The sequence below is a fragment of the Podarcis vaucheri genome, assembly GCF_965113315.1.
Source record: "Podarcis vaucheri genome assembly, chromosome: 8".
In the NCBI taxonomy this organism is placed as follows: Eukaryota; Metazoa; Chordata; class Lepidosauria; order Squamata; family Lacertidae; genus Podarcis; species Podarcis vaucheri.
In genome coordinates this window covers 93,985,622-94,009,344 of record NC_138766.1, presented here as the reverse complement: position 1 = coordinate 94,009,344, position 23,723 = coordinate 93,985,622, and the positions used below count along the sequence as shown (strand labels likewise).

Sequence of the window (23,723 nt, the reverse complement as noted above, 5' to 3'; positions counted from 1 at the left end):
TGCTTTCCTTTGGGCCACATCATCAAGGTCAAAAGAGGAGTCTGGCCATCTGGACAGCCCAGGCCCTCCAAGCACCCTACCTAGGCATGCCTCCCGAAGAGATCACTTTGGTGCGACCAACGCAGCATTTTAGCTTCATCCCTGGAGGCGCACTCCATTGCCTCCTGAGACAGACAGGTGTCAATAACAACAACAGATTTGAAAGGGTTTGGGATTGTGTTGCGCCCAGTGCAAAAGGTTCTGGGTAGGCAGAAGGAATGGTGGGACTTCTTCCAGCCTGGACTACAACTCCCCTCAACCCAGCCAGCCATGACATATCCAGGTCGGGCTGCCCAAAACCCTGGCAAGCCCCTGCCAGTCAAGGCTAAACAATACTGAGCAAGGTGGACCTTAGGATAAGGTCTTCTTCTGGTCCTGGACCAGAGGCCTGACAAAGAACAACAGGTGAAGGAAGAGGAGGGAAAGAAGATGGAATCGAGACTGCCAAGAAGATGCTTCACCCATGACAGATGGATAAATATAGGATGGGGGACACCTGGCTTGCCAGCAGGACATACAGAAAGCATCTAGGGTGTCTTCGTAGACCACATCTTGGGAGGAAAGCAATGACAAATGTAGACAGCATCTTAAAAAGCAGAGACATCACCTTGCCAACAAAGGTCTGTATAGTTAAAGCCATGGATTTCCCAGTAGTGATGTATGGAAGTGAGAGCTGAACCATAAAGAAGGCTGATCACCGAAGAATTGATGCTTTCGAATTCTGGTGCTGGAGGAGACTTTTGAGAGTCCCATGGACTGCAAGAAGATCCAACCAATCCATTCTGAAGGAAATCAGCCCTGAGTGCTCACTGGAAGGACAGATCCTGAAGATGAGGCTCCAATACTTTGACCACATCATGAGAAGAAAAGACTCCCTGGGAAAGACCCTGATGTTGGGAAAGATGGAGGGCACAAGGAGAAGGGGACGACAGAGGACGATATGGTTGGATAGTGTTCTTGAAGCTACCAGTTTGACCAAACTGGGGGAGGCAGTGGAAGACAGGAGTGCCTGGCGTGCTCTGGTCCAGGGGGTCACGAAGAGTCGGACACAACTAAACGACTAAACAACAACAACAACAGTAGACCACAAGCCAACAGTGTGATGCAGCAGCAAAAAAAGCTAATGCTATTCTGGGCTGCCTCAACAGAAATCTAGTGTCCAAATCAAGAGAAGCAATAGTACTGCTCTCACTTGAAATACTGTGTCCAATTCCACCTAAACATTAAGAAGAACTTCCTGACAGTAAGAGCTGTTTGACAGTGGAATTTGCTGCCAAGGAGTGTGGTGGAGTCTCCTACTTTGGAGGTCTTTAAGCAGAGGCTTGACAACCATATGTCAGGAGTGCTCTGATGGTGTTTCCTGCTTGGCAGGGGGTTGGACTCGATGGCCCTTGGGGTCTCTTCCAACTCTATGATTCTATGATTCAATTTGGGCTCCACAATTTAAGGAGGCTTTCTTAATCTTGAGGTGGCCAATGGTGCTACTCAGAAGCATGTTTGTAGTCTTGATCTGAATGGCAACACACCTGTGAGCTCTTGACAATTCAACACACCTGTGGTCTCTTGACAATTTAAATAATTAGAGGGGGAGTTTAACTGCTGCACCAAATGCAGTAATGTGGTAGGGTAATTGATTGTTTGAAAACTGTATTTAAGCTGACCGTGTGTTTTGTATAGCGCTGGTGTGGAGTCCTGAGGGGTGGTGAGTTGCTGCTCTTTGATTATTATATATTCAAAAATAGAAATAAGCAAGTATATGGTGAGCAGCCTTTTATTTTTAACGCCCCAGTCGCTGCATGCATTCAGCTGGTGAAGAAGTCTAACAGAGGAGGGTAGCCAAGATGACCAATGATCCGGGTCTGTTTAGCCTGGAAAAGTGGAGGCAAGGTACTAGAAGGGAGATTCTGGCTAAACGCTGGGAAGAACTTTCTGACCGTAAGAGCTGTTGGACAGTGGAACAGAGGTCTCCTTCCTTGGAGGTTTTTAAGCAGAGGTTGGAGGGCCACCTGTCATGGATGATTTACTTGAGATTCCTGCATTGCAGGGGGTTGAACTGAATACTAAATAATAATAATAATAATAATAATAATAATAATAATAAATTTTATTTATACCCCACCCTCCCCAGCCAAGGCCAGGCTCAGGGCAGCTAACACCAAGTATAAAAACAGTTGATTAAAATACAATTTAAATAGGGACGCGGGTGGCGCTGTGGGTTAAACCACAGAGCCTAGGACTTGCTGATCAGAAGGTCAGCAGTTTGAATCCCCGCGACGGGATGAGCTCCCGTTGCTCAGTCCCTGCTCCTGCCAACCTAGCAGTTCGAAAGCATGTCAAAGTGCAAGTAGATAAATAGGTACCACTCCGGCGGGAAGGTAAACGGCGTTTCCGTGCGCTGCTCTGGTTTGCAAGAAGAGGCTAAGTCATGCTGGCCACATGACCCGGAAGCTGTACGCTGGCTCCCTCGGCCAGTAAAGTGAGATGAGCACCGCAACCCCAGAGTCGGCCATGACTGGACCTAATGGTCAGGGGTCCCTTTACCTTTACAACTTAAAAACAAGATTAAAATACAACATTAAAATGCAGCCTCATTTCAGTGGAAGCCCAAATCAAAAACTGTTTGGGGGGAGAAAACAGCAAATCTTCACCAAGGCCAACTATCCAGACTGGTCCTAAGTGGGCCAGAAAAAAAGACAGGGAAGTCCCCAAATAGGAGTTCCATAAGAGAAGGAGAAAAGAAAAAGGAAAGAAGGGGAGGGGATCAAGTTGATTCCAGGCCAAAGGCCTTGGGGTCCCTGCCAACTCTCAAGTTATATGATTCTGACATCTGGCCTACTTCTATGCCAATATTATTATTATTATTATTATTATTATTATTATTATTATTATTATTATTATTACCCTGTCCATCTGGCTAGGCTTCCCCTGCCACTCTGGGCTGCTTCTAACACAATATTAAAATACAATAACCTATTAAACATTAAAAGCTTCCCTAAAGCTGGGGTGCTTGAAGGCTGCCTTCAGATGTCCTAAAAGTCTAGTAGTTGTTTATCCCTTTGACATCTGATGGGAGGGCATTGCACAGGGTGGACCTAATAATAATAATAATAATAATAATAATAATAATAATTTATTATTTCTACCCCGCCATCTGGCTGGGTTTCCCCAGCAACTCTGGGCGGCTTCCAACAAAATATTAAAAATACAATAAAGCATCAAACATCAGAAGCTTCCCTAAACAGGGCCGCCTTAAGATGTCTTCTAAATGTCAGGTGGTTGTATTTCTCTTTGACATCTGGTGGGAGGGCGTTCCACAGGGCGGGCGCCACCACCGAGAAGGCCCTCTGCCTGGTTCCCTGTGACTTGGCTTCTCGCAGCGAGGGAACAGCCAGAAGGTCCTCAGCGCTGGACCTCAGTGTCCGGGCAGAATGATGGGGGTGGAGACGCTCCTTCAGGTCTACTGAAGTGCATGATCCACTTGAGGAACGGACTGGCCAGGCTGGGTGGAGTTGGAGAGTGTCTGGGTGACAGGCAGAGAGAGGCAGACAGACGGATGTTCGGATGTTTGGAGGGAACTTCTGCCCATGGCTGTTCCATTCCCCGCTCCCTGGGGCTTCTGAGGGGCATTCAGTGCAGCTACTCAAGCAGAGGATGGGATGCCCTCTGGGGCCAGACAAGTGTTTGAAGCTCTCTGCATGTGGATTGAGATGAGGAATCAAAAGGACTCTTTCCCTAAGGAAAGAAAGCAAGAGACTGATAACTCCCTGAAAGGAGGACCCCTTCTGGGGTACTTGAGCCAAAATCTCCAGTCTCTTGCCCCTCCAGGCACAAAATTTAAATTGGGAGGGGGGAGCAGACTGGTCTGTTTCTTTCTCCCTCCAGGAAAAGAAATGAGTGCTTGCTTTGCTTCCTGTAACAGGAATGGCCATACAGATCTAACTCAGATAGATAATTTATTACGGTCAGAGAGCAGCTTATAAAACACACTTGGAGGTACAATCCCAGAAGGAAAACGAACAGTTAAAACAATGTACAAGAAGAAATTTAAGATTTATAAATGCGATAAGCATGTAGACGCTTAAAACTTTAAGATAAGCTACCGCAGGGCGATGACCCAGAGTCACCCATGAAACCGAGTTTGGGGATTTTCTTCACAAACTCCTTTGAGTCAGGGGATGGTCTGCGCCTACAGATCTGTACACAGAATCTGGTGACCATCCAGATCGTCTTCTGATCTTTGCCTAACAGGAAAAGGTCGAATTTTTGCTTTTCCGGGAGGTCAGCGAGCCTCACCAGTAGGGGACCAATGGTCTTACTCTTACCAATGGCCTCTTCATAAAAGGGACATCTTTTTTTCCCCCAAACATAATTTTTATTAATTTACACCGGAAAAAAAAATTCTACATCTTATTATCACAAATTACTTTCTTTAGGACTTCCTTCAGCTTCTCCACAAATCATCCGTAGTCATTTTTTAAATTACGCATTTCGTACTTTATATTGACATTATTTGACTCCTTACTTCCATTTCTCTTTAGACAATATTCCTACATTTTTCACAGTGCTCTTTTAAATCCCACTAGCGTTATCTGTCCTTCACTTATGTTTTCCAGATGTTCCACAAATTTCCCCCAGTCCTCAATGAACCTTTGGTCTCTTAAGTACCTAATTTTCCCCGTCAATCTATCCAACTCCGCGTAATCTAGCAATTTCATTCTCCATTCCTCAACTGTCGGTATTTTCTGTTGTTTCCAGTTTTGGGCCAGGAGGACTCTTGCTGCAGTCGTTGCATATTGAAACAATTTACAATCGTTACTCTTTATCTCCCTTCCTAATATTCCTAACAGGAAAGCCTCGGTTTTTTTTTTCAAATGTATACCTTAAACTTTTCTTCATTTCATTATATACACTTTCCCGAAAACCTTTTACCTTTTTGCATTCCCACCACATGTGGTAGAAGGACCCCTCATAAAAGGGACATCTAAGAACAAGTGCTCTGGGCTTCCTATCTCCCCCAATGAACAGGCGCAAAGCCTCTGAGCATATGGGACTTTTTTAAAGGCTCCTTCCAGGACCGGCGAGGGCAGAGCCGAGCTTCTGGTGGATCTAACTCATATTTAATACTCCATAGAATCACGGAATTGCGGAGTTGGAAGGGCCCACTAGTGGTCATCTAGTCCAACCCCTGAAAGGCAGGAATCTTTGACCCATTTATAACCCACCTTTCCCTCTAAGGCACTCAAGGTGGCTGATCTAATTCTCCCCTCCTCATTTAATCCCCACAACAACCCTGTGAGGTAAGATGGGCTGAGAGGCAGTGACTGGATCACCCAGTGAGCTTCAGGGTGGAGGGGGAATTCGAACCCGGGTCTCCCGAGATGTAGTTTGGCACTCTAACTGCTACAGTACACTGGCTCTCTGTGTCAGCTCCCAGCAACCACAATGGCCAGTGATGATCAGGGATGAAAATGGGAGCAGCAGTTCCACAACATCTAGAGATCCACAGGATTTTTGAGGGGAAGTGCGTGGAACAGGTGTTTCGATTTCTGGGAACGGAGTTGAGAGATGACCTAACCTGGGGAGAAAACAGCAAAGACCTGATGAAGAGAGCACAGCAGAGGTTATATTTTCTGAGCGTCCTCTGGGAAAACAATCTCTCAAAGGACCTGTTGATGGCATTTTACCATTGTACTGTTGAGAGTGTATTAACTTATGGTCTGTGTGTGTGGTTTGGGAGCTGCACGGTCACAGAAAAAACAATGCTGTCCAGGATTGTAAAGAGTGCGGACAGAATAATTGGGTGCCCTCTTCCCACCTTGGATCAAATCTATGCTTCCAGGTGCCATAAGAAAGCTGCAGAGATAGCGCAGGATAGTGCGCACCCCGGAAATGATCTCTTTCAGCTTCTGCCTTCTGCAAGAAGGTCCAGGGTTATAAAGACCAGGACTAGCCGCTTGAGAAACAGTTTCTAAGCAAATGCAATTCTGGTTCTAAACGCAGCATAAGGAGTCTCTATAGTATAGTGTATTTTAAAATGGGGTTTCAGAGTGTTTAGGGTTTTATGTAGTTTTTATGTAGCTTTTATGTAGTTTTTATGTAGTTTTTCAATTTCATTGTTCTGCATGGGACAATGACAATAAAGATATCGTATATCGATCCCCAGCTCTGATTCCTGCACTCAGGATTGCTGGACGCTTATCATAAAACACCAGTCAAACACAAGAGGCATCAGCGTAATTAACACAAGGGTACAAGAGCATTCCACAGATGCAAGAATCAGGAATGTGGAAACAGTGACTTGAGCAGTTTGCAGTGGGTCTACTCGGAAGTAAGTCTCTTTGAACTCAGTGGGGGTTCCTTCGAAGACTGCATCCTGGTGTTTGCTTGGAATTTCCTTTCCTGCAACTTGAAGCCCTGGGTTCGAGTCCTACCCTCCAGAGCAGGAGAAAACAAGCTGGCTCCATCTTCCAGGTGACAGCCCTTGAGATATCTGAAGATGGATTCCATATCTCCTCTTAGTCTCCTCTTTCCCAGGCTAAACATATTCACCTCCTTCAAGCGCTCTTCGCAAGGCTTAGTTTCCAGACCCCAGATCATCTTGGTTTCCCTCCTCTGCATACATTTCAGCTTGTCAATATCCCTCTTAAATTGCAGTGTTGCCCCCTTTTGTACAGTGGTACCTCGGGTTAAGAACTTAATTCTTTCTGGAGGTCCGTTCTTAACCTGAAACCGTTCTTAACCTGAGGTACCACTTTAGATAATGGGGCCTCCCGCTGCCGCTGCACGATTTCTGTTCTCATGAAGCTAAGTTCTTAAACCGAAATACTATTTCTGGGTTAGCAGAGTTTGTAACCTGAAGCGTGTGTAACCCGAGGTACCACTGTACTATGAATTTCCTTGATCTGGACACTAGATTTCTGTTGATGCAGAATAGCATCAGTGGGGGGTGGGGGGGTTGCTGCCACATCACACTGTCAACTCATGTTCAGCTTGTGTGCTACAGTGGTACCTCGGGTTAAAAGCGCTTCAGGTTACATACGCTTCTCCGCTAACCCAGAAATAGTACCTCGGGTTAAGAACTTTGCTTCAGGATGAGAACAGAAATCGTGGTCTGGCGGTGTGGCAGCAGCAGGAGGCCCCATTAGCTAAAGTGGTGCTTCAGGTGAAGAACAGTTTCAGGTTAAGAACAGACCTCTGGAACAAATTAAGTACTTAACCCAAGGTACCACTGTACTAAGACCCCATGGTCCTTTTCACATGTTCTGCCAGTAAGGCGGATGTCCTCCATCTTATATTTGTAAGTGCAGAACTTGACATTTGTCCCTCTGGAAACTCATTTTTGTTATTTGGGCCCAGTTCTCCAATCTCCTAAGGTCACCTTGAATCCCGATTCTGTCTTCTGCCCCCCCCTAATTTCCGTAACACTATCCCTCCCACTTTGACGACCTTTGGGGCCCCTTCCCACCCCACAAATCTGTGATTCATCGATCAAGAACCACCCTGTCATGGAAAGTGTAGCTTGCTCGCCACGAATTAAAACTCCAGTTTGTGGGCTCCTGTTTACCCCGGGGACCCGGTTCTGCTCCAGATGTTTGGTGTGCCCGCTGCGAATGGCAGCACTATTAGGCGCCGCTACCAAGAGGTGCAAATCCTCCACCTCCCCATGCCTGCAGTAGGCATCTCATGTGGCTCACCCAGGCTCTGGATCTCTGGCTCAGAGATTAGCAGCCAGATGTTAATGGTTTGCCAACTGGCCCCTGCGCCCCTCCCCTCACACCCTTCTGCCCTCCAGGATCTCCATCTCCAGGCTGAGATTCCATCATCAGCATGATAAAGACATGAATGGGTTCCAAATCTTCCTCCTCCTTTAGGGCAACAAGCTCTTTATCCTGCTGGTCAGTTGACCAGCCCTTCAGGCTCTCCCAGGTGGAGGCAGCAGCAGCAGCAGCAGCAATGTCTGCCACCTCCAGTCCACACCAAAATCCTGAGAATGGCACCCTGGACCTGGGCAAGGAAGGTCTGGGGTCTGCCGAGGAGCCTGGTGGCAGGCAGGGCGAGGGTCCGGCCAAGGAGGCGGGCAGAAAGGCGAAGAGGAAGAAGAAAAACTACCACCGACACCCCAAGCCCCCCTACACCTATTTGGCAATGATTGCACTGGCCATCCAGACCTCTCCAAGTCGGAAGCTCAAATTGTCCCAGGTAAGATGATCAGAGGGGTGGGGGGCTCAGGTGGGCGAGGGGGAGGCATCCCTACAAAAGGATATCGTGCAGTTGGGAAAGGGGCAGAAAAGGGCCACCAAAATGAGGGAGCAGATGGAGCAACTCTCCTATGAAAAAGGAGAAAAAGCTATTAATAATAATAATAATATTTATTGCTTGTACCCAGCTCATCTGACTGGGTTGCCCCAGCCACTCTGGGCAGCTTCCAGCAGAATTTGCAGGATACACCCGACTGTAAAAGCTGCCTTCAGATGTCTAGGGAAGGTCCTAGAATTGGTTCTCTCTTGGAGGCAACAGGATAGAAGTTTGTAAAATTATGCACAGCATGGGAGAAGAGGCTAGGGAAAAACTGTTCTCTTCTTCTCATAACTGTAGCAGAATCCCAGGAAGCTTGAGTCCTGGGAGATTCAGAACAGGTAAAAGGAAGTCCTTCAGGCAGTGCAGAGTTAAACTGCGGGAGGCAGAGATGGCCACCAACTTGTATGGATTGGATAAATTCATGGGCTACTAGCCAGAATGGCTGGGCTTTGCCACCACAGCTGGAGGCAGTTACTGGAAGTTTCAGGAAAGGAGAGAGAAGGCTCTTGCGTTCAGATCCTGTTTGTTGTTTTCCCACGATGGGCATCAGGTTGGCTGCTGTGAGAACTTGATTCTGGAATAGACAGATAATTTATTACGGTCAAATGGGAAATTTTTACTGCTCAGGACTTAATGGCATTCGCTTCCATTACGAATTCAGTGGCCCTAGGATTAATATCCTTTGCCTTGTACAATGTGTTCGAGCCCAGAAAACGTAAGGATTTTGTCTTGACCTTTTTTTAGGCTTGGAGCTTTCCTGAACTTGCTTGCAGGGATACTTGTCGTGATTTCTGTGCTGCTGGAAAAGCTGGGCCCGATCCTTGTGGAGCCTCACAATTCAACTGGAGTTTAATTCGCCCCTCAAAGGCTGCCTTAACGCAACTGCTCTTTCCAAATCATGGGGACTTAGTTTCCAGTATAATCTTTCAGGATGGCGGGATTTATTTGAAATTCTGACATCCCTTGGCTTGTGCAGAGAATGGGCTCCCTTGTCTTGTAACCATTGCTGCTTTCCTGGGTCTCTTGCAGGAGAGTAAAAGCAAGGCAGCTCATGTTTTTATGAGAGTGCCTGCCCCTCTTCCAGGGCTTCATTCTGGTCCAAGTAATCAGGATTGCTCTCTATTTACCCATCAGAGATTCTCTGATATGCACCCATTCAACCACTTTGATCCAAAATAACACCCTCCCCACATTTGCAGAAATTCAATCTTTTAGCATGGCGGCACTTGTACACTTTGGAACTCCATGCCTATTGATATTCACTGTCAGCGCCCGATGGGAACATTTTTTAACTTTTCAGAAGTCTAAGATTGTTGTCAAATTTCCTTACTGGTGCTTTGAGGGTTTTGGGTTTTTTTTGCAATCAAGCGGTGTATACCTTTTAGGAAATGAAATAAATATTCTAGCTCACCCTGGGGTCAGGCTAGGGCCAGGATTTCAAAGACCAGGGCTCTTATCTGCCTAAGGACTGCTCCTTCCCAAACCAGTTAGCGAAATGCCAAATGCCTTGCTCCAAGCCTTTATTATCTCTGAAATTGAGGGAATATTTACTTCCAGGGACCCGTTTCTCCCCCCCAGCTGTGCTAAGCTGCTTCAGCAAGATAAAAAGGCCCTCTGGGATATCTGAGAATCTCCTCTTCCCACCCACCCCTTCCAACACCTCTGCATGGGGGAAGCCATCCTCACCAAAAAAAACCTGATAGTATTTTTTTGGGGGGGGGGAGATGTTTGGTTTTTGTGCAATTCAGGGTGGAGGAAACTAAAGAGGGAGTACAATAATTCAGGTTTTAATAAGAAAAAAATATTGTTGTTGTTGTTGTTGTTATTACTACATCAGCATCCAAGGATCACAGGGTGAATTACAATATAAAAACAGAAAAATACATAACATGGTAACAAACAAGACCAGTACCCGCCTCCCCCAGTTTAAAAGACCATAGTATAATTAGTCCAGGTAATTTTTATTCGTTCATGATAATTTGGATTATATGGAGAACTTGGGGCAGAAAAAAAGTGTTATATCTATTAATAGTCGTCCCCAGGCTAGACCCATTGAAATGAATGACCCTGAGTGATTTAGCTCCGTTAATTTGAGTGGGTCTACTCTTGAGAAGAATTTCTCCCTCTCCCAGAAGCCTACAATTTGTGGTTCTTCCTGCAGCAGATTTTGGACGAAGGGGTGTATACTTTTCCCACTCAGTGCAGGATTAATCCATGGAACTCCCTGCCACTAGATGTCGATGATGCTGGATGAGAGTCCTTTGAAGGTGATGAGAGTGGGCGTTATGCCTCTGAATTACAGCCACGGGTGTAATTCTGGGGAATAACTAGTTTGGAGGAGCGACGGCCATCCTTGGGGGAGCAAGGGGTTCATTCGTGCAATATAGGACCAGAATATATTGTGGCTGAAAAACAGGGCAGCATACAAGGTGCAGGGTGAAGCTTAGAAATTGGAAAGGCAGTGGTGGTTCAATGGTTAGAGCGCTGGACTAGGAAGTGGGAGACCAGGATCAGTGGCGGAGCTGGGGGCAGCCGCGATGGCCCCCCACCAGGATTGTGTCCCTCTGCCAGTGACCAGGGTTCGAATCCCCGTCCCTTGGCTGTGAAGCTTACTGGGTGTGGCCTCAAAATGAGAGGCACAAATACAAGATGGGGGACACCTGTCTTGAGAGCAGTACATGTGAAAAGGATCTAGGAGTCTTGGTTGACCACAAACTTGACATGAGCCAACAGTGTGACGCGGCAGCTAAAAAAGCCAATGCAATTCTGGGCTGCATCAATAGGAGTATAGCATCTAGATCAAGGGAAGTAATAGTGCCACTGTATTCTGCTCTGGTCAGACCTCACCTGGAGTACTGTGTCCAGTTCTGGGCACCACAATTCAAGAAGGACACTGACAAACTGGAACGTGTCCAGAGGAGGGCAACCAAAATGGTCAAAGGCCTGGAAACGATGCCTTATGAGGAACGGCTAAGGGAGCTGGGCATGTTTAGCCTGGAGAAGAGGAGGTTAAGGGGTGATATGATAGCCATGTTCAAATATATAAAAGGATGTCACATAGAGGAGGGAGAAAGGTTGTTTTCTGCTGCTCCAGAGAAGCGGACACGGAGCAATGGATCCAAACTACAAGAAAGAAGATTCCACCTAAACATTAGGAAGAACTTCCTGACAGTAAGAGCTGTTCGACAGTGGAATTTGCTGCCAAGGAGTGTGGTGGAGTCTCCTACTTTGGAGGTCTTTAAGCAGAGGCTTGACAACCATATGTCAGGAGTGCTCTGATGGTGTTTCCTGCTTGGCAGGGGGTTGGACTCGATGGCCCTTGTGGTCTCTTCCAACTCTATGATTCTATGATTCAAAGGCCGGTTGCTGCTTCTCAGCTGAGCTTACCTCGCAGGGCTGTTGTGCGGAGGACACAAGGAGGGAGAGAACCACGTGGCCCCCTTGAGGCCCTTAGCGGAAAGGTGGGCTCAAACGCAATTAATATGTTTGAGAGGCACTCTGTGCATTCTCAGAGGCCCTCCACCCAAGGGGTCAGGGTTGGCCGTTGCTGTTGGGAGTCAAGGACTGCCTCTTGGCAACGCTTTGTGGAAGGTCCCTCCGTAAGATTCCCCTGGCTCTTGCTTCTAGTCTTCAGCAGGGGTCAGCAAACTTTTTCATCAAGGGGCCGGTCCACTGTCCCTCCTTTGAGAACCAAGGGACCACTGTATTGATTAAGTTTCTTTATTTTATTTTATTTTAAATTAATATTTTATTAAGTTTTATCAATAAAATGATTCAGAAAAAAGAACAAAAACAGAAAAATACAGAATCACAAAATACAAAAATACAGACATTAAACACAAAAGGGAAAAGAAAAAAGGGGGGGAAGAAAACACATAAAAACAAAACTCCCTCTTTTTTAAATTCTCATCTTTAGTTAACTTATTCTCCTGACTTCCTCACGCCTCCCTTTTTTGTATCCCTTTTTTAAAATTTGGTTCAGCAAATTCATCTCCAATTTAACTTATCTATTATCCCATTTTACATTTTACCTTGTTGCTAGAACCCCTTCAGATCATTTCAACGTCATGAACATTCAAAAATTTTACAATGTTTCTGCAAATAAATTTTAAATTTCCTCCAATCTTCTTCCACGAGCTCTTCTCCCCGGTCTCGGATTCTGCCAGTCATTTCCGCCAATTCCATGTAGTCTATTAGTTGCATTTGCCATTCTTCCAAGGTGGTTAGATCTTGTGTCTTCCAGTGCTTTGCAATGAGAATTCTTGCTGCTTCCAAAGTTTGGATTTTGCTCTTGTGATGTCTGCACTGAGCGGGACTTACTCTCCGGTAAGTGTGCAGCCTGACCCAGATCTGGCTCGATTTGATGCCCCTGTGGATCTCCTGGGCAAATGCCTTGGGAGTGGCTCCCTGGGTGATGCAACAGACAACTGAGAGGGCTTGGAAAGAGAGGGCAGCAGCAGGGAGGCGAGTTCGAGTGATGCTGCCTTATTCCAATGCAACATTCCTCTCCCCTCCACCAAAGCAATTTGCACCCTGCTGGCGCTAATCCCCATCTGGCTTGACTGATCTCTGACCCATGGATGATGTGGGGAAGATATTTGCACTACATACAGTAGGAGGAATCAGCCTGCTCAGCTGACAGGTGCCTGGGGAGATAACAGGCTTCTTGGATCAGTGGCAAAGATTACCTTGTGTTTTTTTTAAAAAGTAATATTTATTGAACAATTAATAGCTTCAAAATTTAAACATAAAATACAAAAGCCAAAAAAAACTACAAAAATAAGAAAATACAAAGCATAACACATAAAGGTACACAATAAAAAAGCAGTTAACAGAATAGAAGAAAAAGAACAAAGAACACCAAAAAAACAAAACAGAAAAAAGATTAGTATTTTCATATCCTATACTTCATTCACTAGTTTCTTGACCTCCTCACACCTCCCTTTTTGTATTCCAGTTCAGATATTTAGTTCAGCAAATCCTTACCCTCTATCATTTAACCTTACTCAGCATCTTAACCTATATTAAAAATACATTTTCCCTCATTAGCAGTCTATATTTACATATTCTTATTAATCTTTTTACCAACACCGCTTATTTTCCATCCAACGTCCGTTTAACATTCATAAATTTTACAGTATTTCTGTAGATATTCTTTAAACTTTTTCCAATCTTCTTCCACCAACTCCTCTCCCTGGTGGCAAAGATTACCTTGGAACCCCCCCCCCCCCGTTCTCCTAACTCTGAAGACCAGGGATAGGCAAACTAAGGCCCAGGGGCCGGATCCGGCCATAGCTGTCAACTTTTCCCTTCTCTTGCGAGGAATCCTATTCGGAATAAGGGAATTTCCCTTAAAAAAAAGGAAAACGTTGACAGCTATGGATCCGGCCCAATCGCCTTCTCAATCCGGTCGGTCTGGGAATCAGCATGTTTTTACATGAGTAGAATGTGTGCTTTTATTTAAAATGCACCTCTGGGTTATTTGTGGGGCATAGGAATTCATTCATTTCCCCCCCCCAAAAAAAATATAGACTATTTACAGAAATATTGCAAAATTAATGAATGTTAGAATGATGTCTGAATGAAGTTAAGTGGTTTTAGCAGCAATGTTATTAAGGTGTATGTAAAAATGGATTGTTAACAGATGAAAATCCAAAGTCATAATTTATTAAGTTAAAGGATTAAGATAAAAACAAAGAGGGAAAGGAATTGCTGAATTAATTAATAGAACTGGAATACAAAAAAGGGAGGTGTGAGGAGGTCAGGGAAGTAAAGAAATGAAATGTAAGGTAGGGAAAGATTGGTGTGTTTTTTTAAAATGTTTATTATCTTTTTTCTGTATTTTGTATTTTTATTTTTATTTCTCTCTTTTCTTTTTTTCTCTTTATTTATGTAATCTTTTCTTTGAAACTTTAATAAATATAAGCTTCTCTTATTTACAATTTGATGATCAATATAAATGATAATTAGGACTAATTCAGCCAGCTGGCCCTGGTGGTCATCTAATGTTTATTGGATGGATTTCCCCCCTAAATTGCTTTTTGATTTCTGAATTTATTGTTATTCATGTTTTATGCTGTTTGTTGTTGCACCAATTAAGTGTTTTAAATTTGTTGTTAGCCGCCCTGAGCCCGTTTTTCTGAACCGGGAAGGGCGGGGTAATAATAATAATAATAATAATAATAATAATAATAATAATAATAATAAATTTTATTAAATATGAATCATAATAGAGTTGGAAGGGGTCCCCCCTATGGTCATCTAGTCCAACCCCCTCCAGTGCAGGATCTGGTACAGGCCTGTAGTTGACCGAGTACTGAAGATGCTGAAGGGAACTTGGTGGTTTCTCAGCTTCATTTGGTGTTGGCTGGAAATGGAGAATCTATGCTAAAATTCGCCCATTGTTGGCATCTCACCCCTGGGGAACTCGACTCCATGAGTCTCTCCTTTTGCAGTTGCAGAGGCTGCCCAGAAGGGGGCATCCTGTTCCATCTCTGGTGGGGAATGCAATTAAGCCAGAGGTTTTCATCCTTTTTGAGCCCATGGCTCCCTCGACCAACTACAGTCATACCTCGAGTTACACCTGCTTCAGGTTGCGTTTTTTCGGGTTACGGACCACCGAAACCTGGAAGTACCAGAAGGGGTTACTTCCAGGTTTCGGTGTTTGCACATGCGCCGAAGTGCTAAATCGTGCTTTGTGCATGCACAGAAGTGCTGAATCGCAACCCACGCATGCGCAGCTGCGGGTTGCGAACGTGCATCCCACACGGATCACACTCGCAACCTGAGCGTCCACTGTACATTATTTCTGTGGCACCCCTGGGGGGCATACGCATCCAGTTAGGTCACCCTTTGCTTGCAGAGTCGGCAGCCCCTCACCCTGCCCCCCCCCGGTTCCTCTCCTCTCCCCTCTCCTTGGGAGTCCTTTGGGCAGCCGCTGCTGCCACCCCTGGTCTCTAAGCTGCTCCCCCCCCTAAAAAAATAGAGGGGGGTTCCTCAAGCTGCCCCACAGGGCAGAGGATGCCCCCACCCTTAGTGGCCCAACGGAGACTGGCCAAAGGTGAAAGCGAGGCCAGCACCTTACCTTGGGAGCCAGCAATGGCAGGATCAGGGCTGCTGCAAATAATAATAATGATAATAATAGTAATAATAATAATATTAAAAAAAAATATTCCTATCCCGCCCTCCCCAGCCAAAGCTGGGCTCAGAGTGGCTAACGACAATAAAAGCAACACAGTTTACATAAAATCACAATCAATTAATTAAAATACAGTGGTACCTCTGGATACAAACGGTATCTGTTCCGGAGCCCTGTTCGCATCTTGAAGGAAGCAAACGCAACCCACGTCTGCACATGCACGGGTTGCGACTTGCCGCTTCTGCGCATGCATGTTAGTCATTTTGAGTGCATGCGCGAGCGGTGAAACCCAGAAGTAACACGTTCATGGCAACCACTGGGCTAGAGTTCTATGAGGATGACCCAAGGAGGGGGTCAGACTGTGCCCTGGCCAAAGGCCTGGTGGAACAGCTCCGTCTTGCAGGCCCTGCGGAAAGATGTCAAGTCCCGCAGGGCCCTGGTCTCTTGGGACAGAGCATTCCACCAGATCGGGGCCACAACAGAAAAAGCCCTGGCTCTGGTTGAGGCCAGCCTAACCTCCCTGTGGCCCGGGACCTCCAAGATGTTTTTGTTTGAAGATTGTAAGGTCCTCCGTGAGACATACCAGGAGAGGCAGTCCTGTAGGTATGAGGGTCGTAGGCCGTATGGGGCTTTAAAGGTTAAGACCAGCACCTTAAACCTGATCCTATACTCCACCGGGAGCCAGTGCAGCTGGTAGAGCAGCCGGGTGAATGTGATCCCGCGGCTGTGCAAGTCTTTGGGAGACATTAGAAGAGGGAGGGAAGGGAAGGAAAGAGGGACAGAGGGCACCCCTGATCATCATTCAAGGCACCCCAGGGTGCCACAGCACCGTAAAGGTAAAGGGACCCCCTGACCATTAGGTCCAATCACGGACAACTCTGGGGTTGCGGCGCTCATCTCGCTTTATTGGCTAAGGGAGCCGGCGTACAGCTTCCGGGTCATGTGGCCAGCAGGACTAAGCCGCTTCTGGCTTACCTTCCCGCCGGAGTGGTACCTATTTATCTACTTGCACTGGTGTGCTTTCGAACTGCTAGGTTGGCAGGAGCAGGGACCAAGCAATGGGAGCTCACCCCGTCGCAGGGATTTGAACCGCCGACCTTCTGATTGGCAAGTCCTAGGCTCTGTGGTTTAACCCACAGCGCCACCCATGTCCCTCCACAGCACCATAGCTGCCAACTTTCCCCTTTTTTAAAGGGTAATTCCCTTATTCCGAATAGGATTCCTCCCAAGAAAAGGGAAAGGTTGACAGCTCTGCGCAGCGCACTGGTTGAAAACCTCTGACTTAGGTTATCCAGCCCCTTGCAATGCAGGAATCTTTTGCCCTGCGTGGGTTTTGAACCCACAACCATGATATTCAGAGTCTCAGGCTCTAGTAACTGAGCTGTCCCACAGCTTAAAACTGACAGCAACACACAACACTGCTCTGTCTTCAGCATCGTGCCCTCAGGTGGGAGCTCACCTGTTCTATTCAAAAGGTTGCTTTGCACAAAGCAAAGGCAGGAAATGCAAATCCTCCGAGCAGGATATGTCTATTTAACTGTCATTAAAAGGGCTATCTATGGTGGGGCAGGGAGAATTCTCCAGGTCATCCCTTTCAAGAAACCCTTGATTAGTTGATCTTCCTCTTTCCTGATAACTTCTAGGCTGGTTCATATTGAAAGATCTATCTAGAGAAGCAAATGCAACAAAGTACACTACAAGGATAACATAAATATGAATAAAATGCAGTGTAAGCCAATATTATAAATACAATCATTGCAGCTTATTAATACTACGTTAATTCGAATGAATTATAGCAGTTCATATGTGATCAGATTTGACCAAACTGCGGGAGGCAGTGGAAGACAGGAGTGCCTGGCATGCTCTGGTCCAGGGGGTCACGAAGAGTCGGACACAATTAAACGACTAAACAACAACAATTCGAATGAATTATAGCAGTACATATGTGATCTATAGTTTTTTCTTCATGAAGTTGATAAATAAGGTTGTCTTGCTTTTTCCAGCCATCCCATAACTGAATGTGCTCTGTAACCTTTGGCATTTTTGCAATATTCCAGCCATGTTTTCACTGTTAATGTTATGCTAACATTCCCCTTTGTGGCAATTTAAACTTCTGTACATTCTGAGAGCTTCATACTAGCTCATAAATATATTTTTTATCTCACTTCATCACTCAGATAACTTGATAAAATCACATGAGGATATAACAGAGACAATTCAGATATAGCGGCAGTTAAAAATATATGAAATCTGCTGTATTTTGAGTAGCCATGCTGCAATCTAAATCACCTGTCTGGAGTCAAATACCACATACTTTAATATGTAACATTTAATAATATTTAATAACGATTTCCTCTTATCTCTTGACAGATTGTTTTGAGCCAGGCTTTTTGCAAATATAAAATGCCGTATCTGATCCAATATATACTTGGGCTGGCCATTTCCCTCTGCAGGAATCTATTTATTTATTTGGTTTATTTCCCACCTTTGCTCCAAGGAGTCAAAGCAGCCGATCTTACCCTCTTATCACAACAGCCCTGCGAGGCGGGCGAGGCTTGGAGATGGTGGCCAGCCCAAGGTCACCCGGTCAGCTGCGGGCAGAGCTCTGGTCATTCCAGCAGATGGCGCTGTCTACCAGATTCTGGCCGCCTCCCCTCCAGAAGGAGATTGCAGAATCCTAGAATCCAGAGCCGGCCATTCTCGATCCCTTCTCCCCAAGAGTTGTATTGCCTGCCTTTCTTTTCTTTTTTTATATAATATTTTTTATTAATTTTAACATATAAATTATAATTAAAAAATTCCTTCCAGTAGCACCTTAAAGACCAACTAAGTTAGTTCTTGGTACCAAGAACTAACTTAGTTGGTCTTTAAGGTGCTACTGGAAGGAATTTTTTAATTTTGATTATGGCAGACCAACACGGCTACCTATCTGTAATATAAATTATAAAATATACCACAAAGCTTATCACTTATACAATCTTTTTGGACTTCCATCAGCACCTCTGATGATCCACCGTTTTCACCACTTCTTATGCATTTCTTAACTTTATATTGCCTTTACATCTCTTAAGAAATCATCCTCCCCCTTCTCCATTTTTACAATACTTCTAATAATACTCCTCACAAAACTTCTTGCAACCCTACAAACGTCTGTTCTTCACAATTACTTTTCAAATAGTCCGTAAATTTACTCCAGTCTTCCATGAATTCCTGGTCTCACCGGTTTCGAATCCTTCCTGTTAGTTTATCTAATTCTTCTTAGTCCATTAACTTCATCCTCCATTCTTCAATCGACGGTAACTCTTCTTGCTTCCATTTTTGGGCCAATAATATTCTCGCTGCTGTTATTGCATATAAAAAGAGCTTACATTCCTTTCTATTTATATCACTCCCCACAATGCCCAATAAATGTATATTTCAATATTTTTTCAACTCATTATATATCATCTCCCAGTATTGCCTGCGTTTCTAGGGGGCACTGTCTGGGATCGGTGCCCACTGACTCCCGAGGAATCCTTTCACATTTGCTTCCTGCTCTTTCAGATCATCCAAGAGATCAGCAGCCTCTTTCCCTTCTTCAAGGAAGGCTACCAGGGATGGAAGGACTCGATCCGCCACAACCTGTCTTCCAACGACTGTTTCTACAAGGTGAGGTGGGGGCGCAAGGGAGGGAGGGTTTCGGCCTGAAGGGGACCCTGCGCTTCAAGAGGGGCCAGAATCGGACAGCATAATTGCAGAGCATCAGATAATAATAATAATAATAATAATAATAATAATAATAATATTTATACCCCGCCCATCAGGCTGGGTTTCCCCAGCCACTCTTAGCGGCTCCCAACAGAACACCAAGATCCATGAACAACCATAGTTCCCGGGCCCAAAGGAAGTCAGACTATCCTCCCCCAGGGCCAGGGCCTTCTCAGTGGTGGCTCCGACCTGGTGGAATGCTCTGTCCCATGAGACCAGGGCCCTTCAGGATTTAACCTCCTTCCGCAGGGCTGTTTTGTTGTTGTTGTTTAGTCGTGTCCGACTCTTTGTGACCCCATGGACCAGAGCACACCAGGCCCTCCACAGGGCTGTAAGACAGAGCTATTTCGCCTGGCTTTCAATTTGAATTCAGCCTGATCTTTTATTTCCCTTCTCTTCACTCCCCTTTTATGAAGATCACCCGCTCTGAGACCCCACAGCTAATTCTCCCCTGGTCTCCTCGCTGGCCCAAGGAGGACCAATTCAGCCAGATAGCCCTGGGGATTATCTAATGCTTATTTCCCCTAAATTGATTTTTGAATGTTATTGTTATTCATGTTTTTATACTGTATTTTATGCTGCTTTTATAATTAAAAGTATTTTAAATTTGTTGTTAGCTGCCCTGAGCCCGGTTTTTAACCGGGAAGGGCAGGGTATAAATAAAAATTTATTATTATTATTAATAACAATAATTTTAAAAAAGCACCTCATTCCTCCCTCCCTCCCGTCTCCCGCAGGTGCTGAAGGATCCCTCCAAGCCCAAGGCCAAGGGGAATTTCTGGACCGTGGACGTGAACCGCATCCCCCCGGAGGCCCTGAAACTGCAAAACACCCCCATCTCCCGCCAGGAAGAGCGGGCGTTTGCCGCCGACCTGGCCCCCTATGTGTACCACGGCTGGCCGCTCAACGGAAGACCCCCGGCCCCCCAGAACATGCCCACCTCTGAGGACACAAGGACATTCCCGGCCGGCGAAGGGGTCCCCCAAAACAGCCCCATCAGCATCGAGACCCTGCTCAGCGACTTCCAGGACGTGGGTCTGAGCGGGAAGCCCAGGGCAGCCCCCAAGCTGCCCCACAGCCCCTCTGCCGCCCTAGACGCTTGGGGCTCCGTCCCCATTTACCAGGTCTGCACAGGGCACCCAGTTCTGCCCTGGCGGCCCCCCAGCCACCTGCCGGCCCTCCGTTCCTTCTCCTCCTCCAGCAGCCTCTCCTCTCTGGGGTCTCTGTCCCCCGACGGAAGGCAAGCCGGGTGGCCGAGGCCCAAGAAGGGGCACACGCCCCACAGCTTGGCCAAGCGCCCCCGGGTCCTCCAGGACCCCGACAGCAGCAGCTCAGACTCCGACGATGCCCCGCGGGCCGGGGGGCCACACCTGCAGCAGCTGCCCACCTCGTACACCAAGTGCGTGGCCCCCAACGTGGTGGCTCCCCCCAGCTACCCACCTCCGTTCTCCGCCTTTGCCGCCGTCCCAGGCCTGCCGATTTACAACCCCCTGCCCTTCACAAGCCCCCCGCGGTACTGGGAGCTGCTGCCCAGGCCCCCCGCCCCCCTGGCCCTTCCCTCGGGGGTCTCGCTCGACCTGGACCAAGCCATGCCACCCAACAAGACCGTCTTCGACGCCTGGATGACCCAGCCGGCCGACATCATGTTCCCAGTTGCGAGCGTGGCGGGGCCTTTTCTGCGGAGCACGGTGGTGGCCCCCTACCAGCCCGGCCAGCAGCCGGGAGACGCGCTGCTGTCCCCAGACCACTTGCCTCTCTGAAAAGAAAGCAGGACTTGAGAGATGACGCATCATGGCTTCATCTCTCCAACACCCAGGATTCGCAAATGTTCCAGATCTCACCGGAAAGATCGAAACAGAAATCCCAGTCTCCCTCCATTAGGTGCCATCTTGCCCAGCTCTCTTTGGTTCACCGTTTCTGGACAGCCATAGTCTGTGCACTGGGAACCTCGAGGCTGGACTACTACAATGCGCTCTGCGTGGGGCTGCCCTTGGACCCGGTTCAGAAGCCGCGCTCCGATTGCTGACCGGAGCTTCCAGTGAAAACATTGAACTCCCTTGCTAAAGGAGCTGCGCTAGTTGCTCATTCGCTGCTGAGCCGGGTTCAAGGTACTTGTCTTGATTTACAAAGGCCTCAACTGGATGACCCAGCCGGCCGACATCGGGTTCCCAGTTGCGAGCGTGGCGGGGCCTTTTCTGCGGAGCACGGTGGTGGCCCCCTACCAGCCCGGCCAGCAGCCGGGAGAAGCACTGCTGTCCCCAGACCAGTTGCCTCTCTGAAAAGAAAGTTGGACTCTGGAGCTTCTGCCCCCTTCTGACCTCTCTCCAACAATTTTGGGCCCCCGTCAATGGGCTACGGGCAGGCTATGAAGCCCCCAGGTGGAAGGAGATTTGACCTGCCTACCTACGCAGGCAGCAAGAGCGCTATGGAGAGGCTGAAGGGAGGAATTGTTCATGCCCCCCCCCCCCGGGCGCTGGTTAGAGAGTGTCTGGCAGAGACAGAGCGCAATGCCCAGACGTAACAGTTGTTTCCTCCTGTCGCTGCCCCTGGCGCTTTCTGGCCAATCAACATTTTGGAATCTGGAGATCTCCCCCCACCCTCACCCCTTCCGATCTTTCCACCAATCAGGGTCTCAAGTCCTAGGACTGTGATCACCTCCAAAGACCTTTACGCCAATTGGCACCTAATAATCGGAAGCTTCTACTGCATCACAGGACTTGCCCGCCAATTGGCACTCCGGGAGTAGATGCAGAAAAGCGCTTGTTGCTTACACCCTCTGGTCAACTGGTGAGAATAATGGCTGGCAGCAAGTCTGTCTTTAGAAATGCAAGGTTTTTTTTAAATAAATAAATAAAAGGAAAAAGTTGGTCCTGGGGGTTGGGCTAGATGACCCTCAGGTCCTTTACGATTCTACGATTCTGCCTCGGGGGTCACCTGGACCCTTCTATCCCGAACCGCTGAGATCATCCGCAAGAGCGTTGCTGGCCACCTCCTGAGTTGGCGAGGATCATCTGACCCCAACAAGAAACCAAACCTTTTGTGTCATCGGCCCAGCCAGTCCTGTGGAACTCCCTGCTACTAGATTCAGCAGGCTCCTTCCGTTTCAACCTGAACTTTTTCTGTGCCTTCAGGCCCTTCAGGAAATGTACTTGCATAATAGTAAGGTGATGGTCTCTGGTTTAAATTTTTAAAGTTTCAATTTTTTAAAAAAATATGTATATTGTTGTAAACTGCTCTTTAAAAAAAAAGATATAGCGGGATGTAAATATTTTTATAAATAAATACAAATTCACTCCGCAGCAAACTATGGTGTTGTGGTGGAATCTACAGGGCGGCAGACGAGGCCATAGGGCTGACGTTATGGAAGATCTCTGTCTCGCCTTTGGGAATACCATTCCCCACAGCGTCCTCACCTTGCAATGATAAGCTTCAGGAAAATGGGAGCATTTATGTCCAAAGCTTTGCTACTGGGTTGTGGGAATGGGGAGCTGCACAGTTTGCTTCGCTTTTGACATGAGGGAAAGGGATATTTTGAAAGCTGCTGTCAGGGCTGCCACCCAGTCCCAGCTCACATAGGACCAAGTCCGCCAGCGTTCACTTTATAAGAGTCTTTATTAAGTTACAGGTTTCATTTCCGAACTGCAGCGTGCAGCTCTACACCTTCTGCCCTAGGTCGGCGAAGACCCGTCTGAGTCCCCGCCTCTTGCACACCAGCTTAATACCCTAGCCTTGCTCCACCTCCTTCGCCTCTCCCTACGTCTCTGGGTCCTTCTGCCCCCCTGGGCCTCCTCCCTTCTACTCTCCTCTGACGCTGACCCCCCTGATCCTTCTGCCTCCTTGCGGCGGGCTTTAGGACCTGGCTCACTCTCCGGGCTGCTTACTGCTCCAGCTTCCGCTGCATTTGAACTTGGCGCGCGCGCCCAACTCTCTACTTTCCTCTTAACCGTTGCCTCGCTCTCTGAGGAGGGCGTGACCACCCCTGACTCGTGCCCTCCCTCCTGCTGACAGCCTCCGGAACCCGATGCCTGGCTACCTTCCTCCCTGCTGCTCTCAGTCTTGAGCGTGGGTCCCGACTTCCAGCTGCTGCCGCTCTCAGTTATGAGCGTGGGTCCCGACTTCCAGCTGCTGCTCTCTGAATCTCCTCTGTTCCCTTCCTCCTGGGGTGTCCCCCCGGATCCCCCCCTTGCTCTGCTCACTGGGGCTCCCTTTTGGGAGTCCTCTGACTCACTGCTTAGGCTTGGAGATCTCGGGTCGTCATCATCACTCATTTTCCCTTCGGATTCCTCCCCCTCGCTCTCTGCTTCCTCCCTTCTCTGCGTCTCTGCTCCTGAACCCCTGACATCCATCCCCCCCTCGAAGCCCCCCTTTCCCCCCTCCCCGCTTTCAGGTGTGGGTGCTGGGTGCTCCATCATCACGGGAGGGAATGCCGGATACAGTTCGCTCCCCGTGGTTGGCCGCCAACTGAAGACCTCCGAGTCTTCCTCCTCGCGGTCGCCGACGT

General features: G+C 47.4%; 1 protein-coding gene across 1 annotated transcript; it reads left to right on the top strand.

Moving 5' to 3' along the window:
- Nucleotides 1–7,992: 7,992 nt before the first annotated feature.
- Nucleotides 7,993–20,982, top strand: FOXH1 (forkhead box H1; the record flags this gene model as incomplete). The annotated part of the gene is made up of 3 exons (XM_082236113.1): nt 7,993–8,238; nt 19,019–19,123; nt 19,960–20,982. The coding sequence occupies 3 exons, from the start codon at nt 7,993–7,995 to the stop codon at nt 20,980–20,982; spliced, it is 1,374 nt and encodes a 457-aa protein (XP_082092239.1).
- Nucleotides 20,983–23,723: the final 2,741 nt, after the last annotated feature.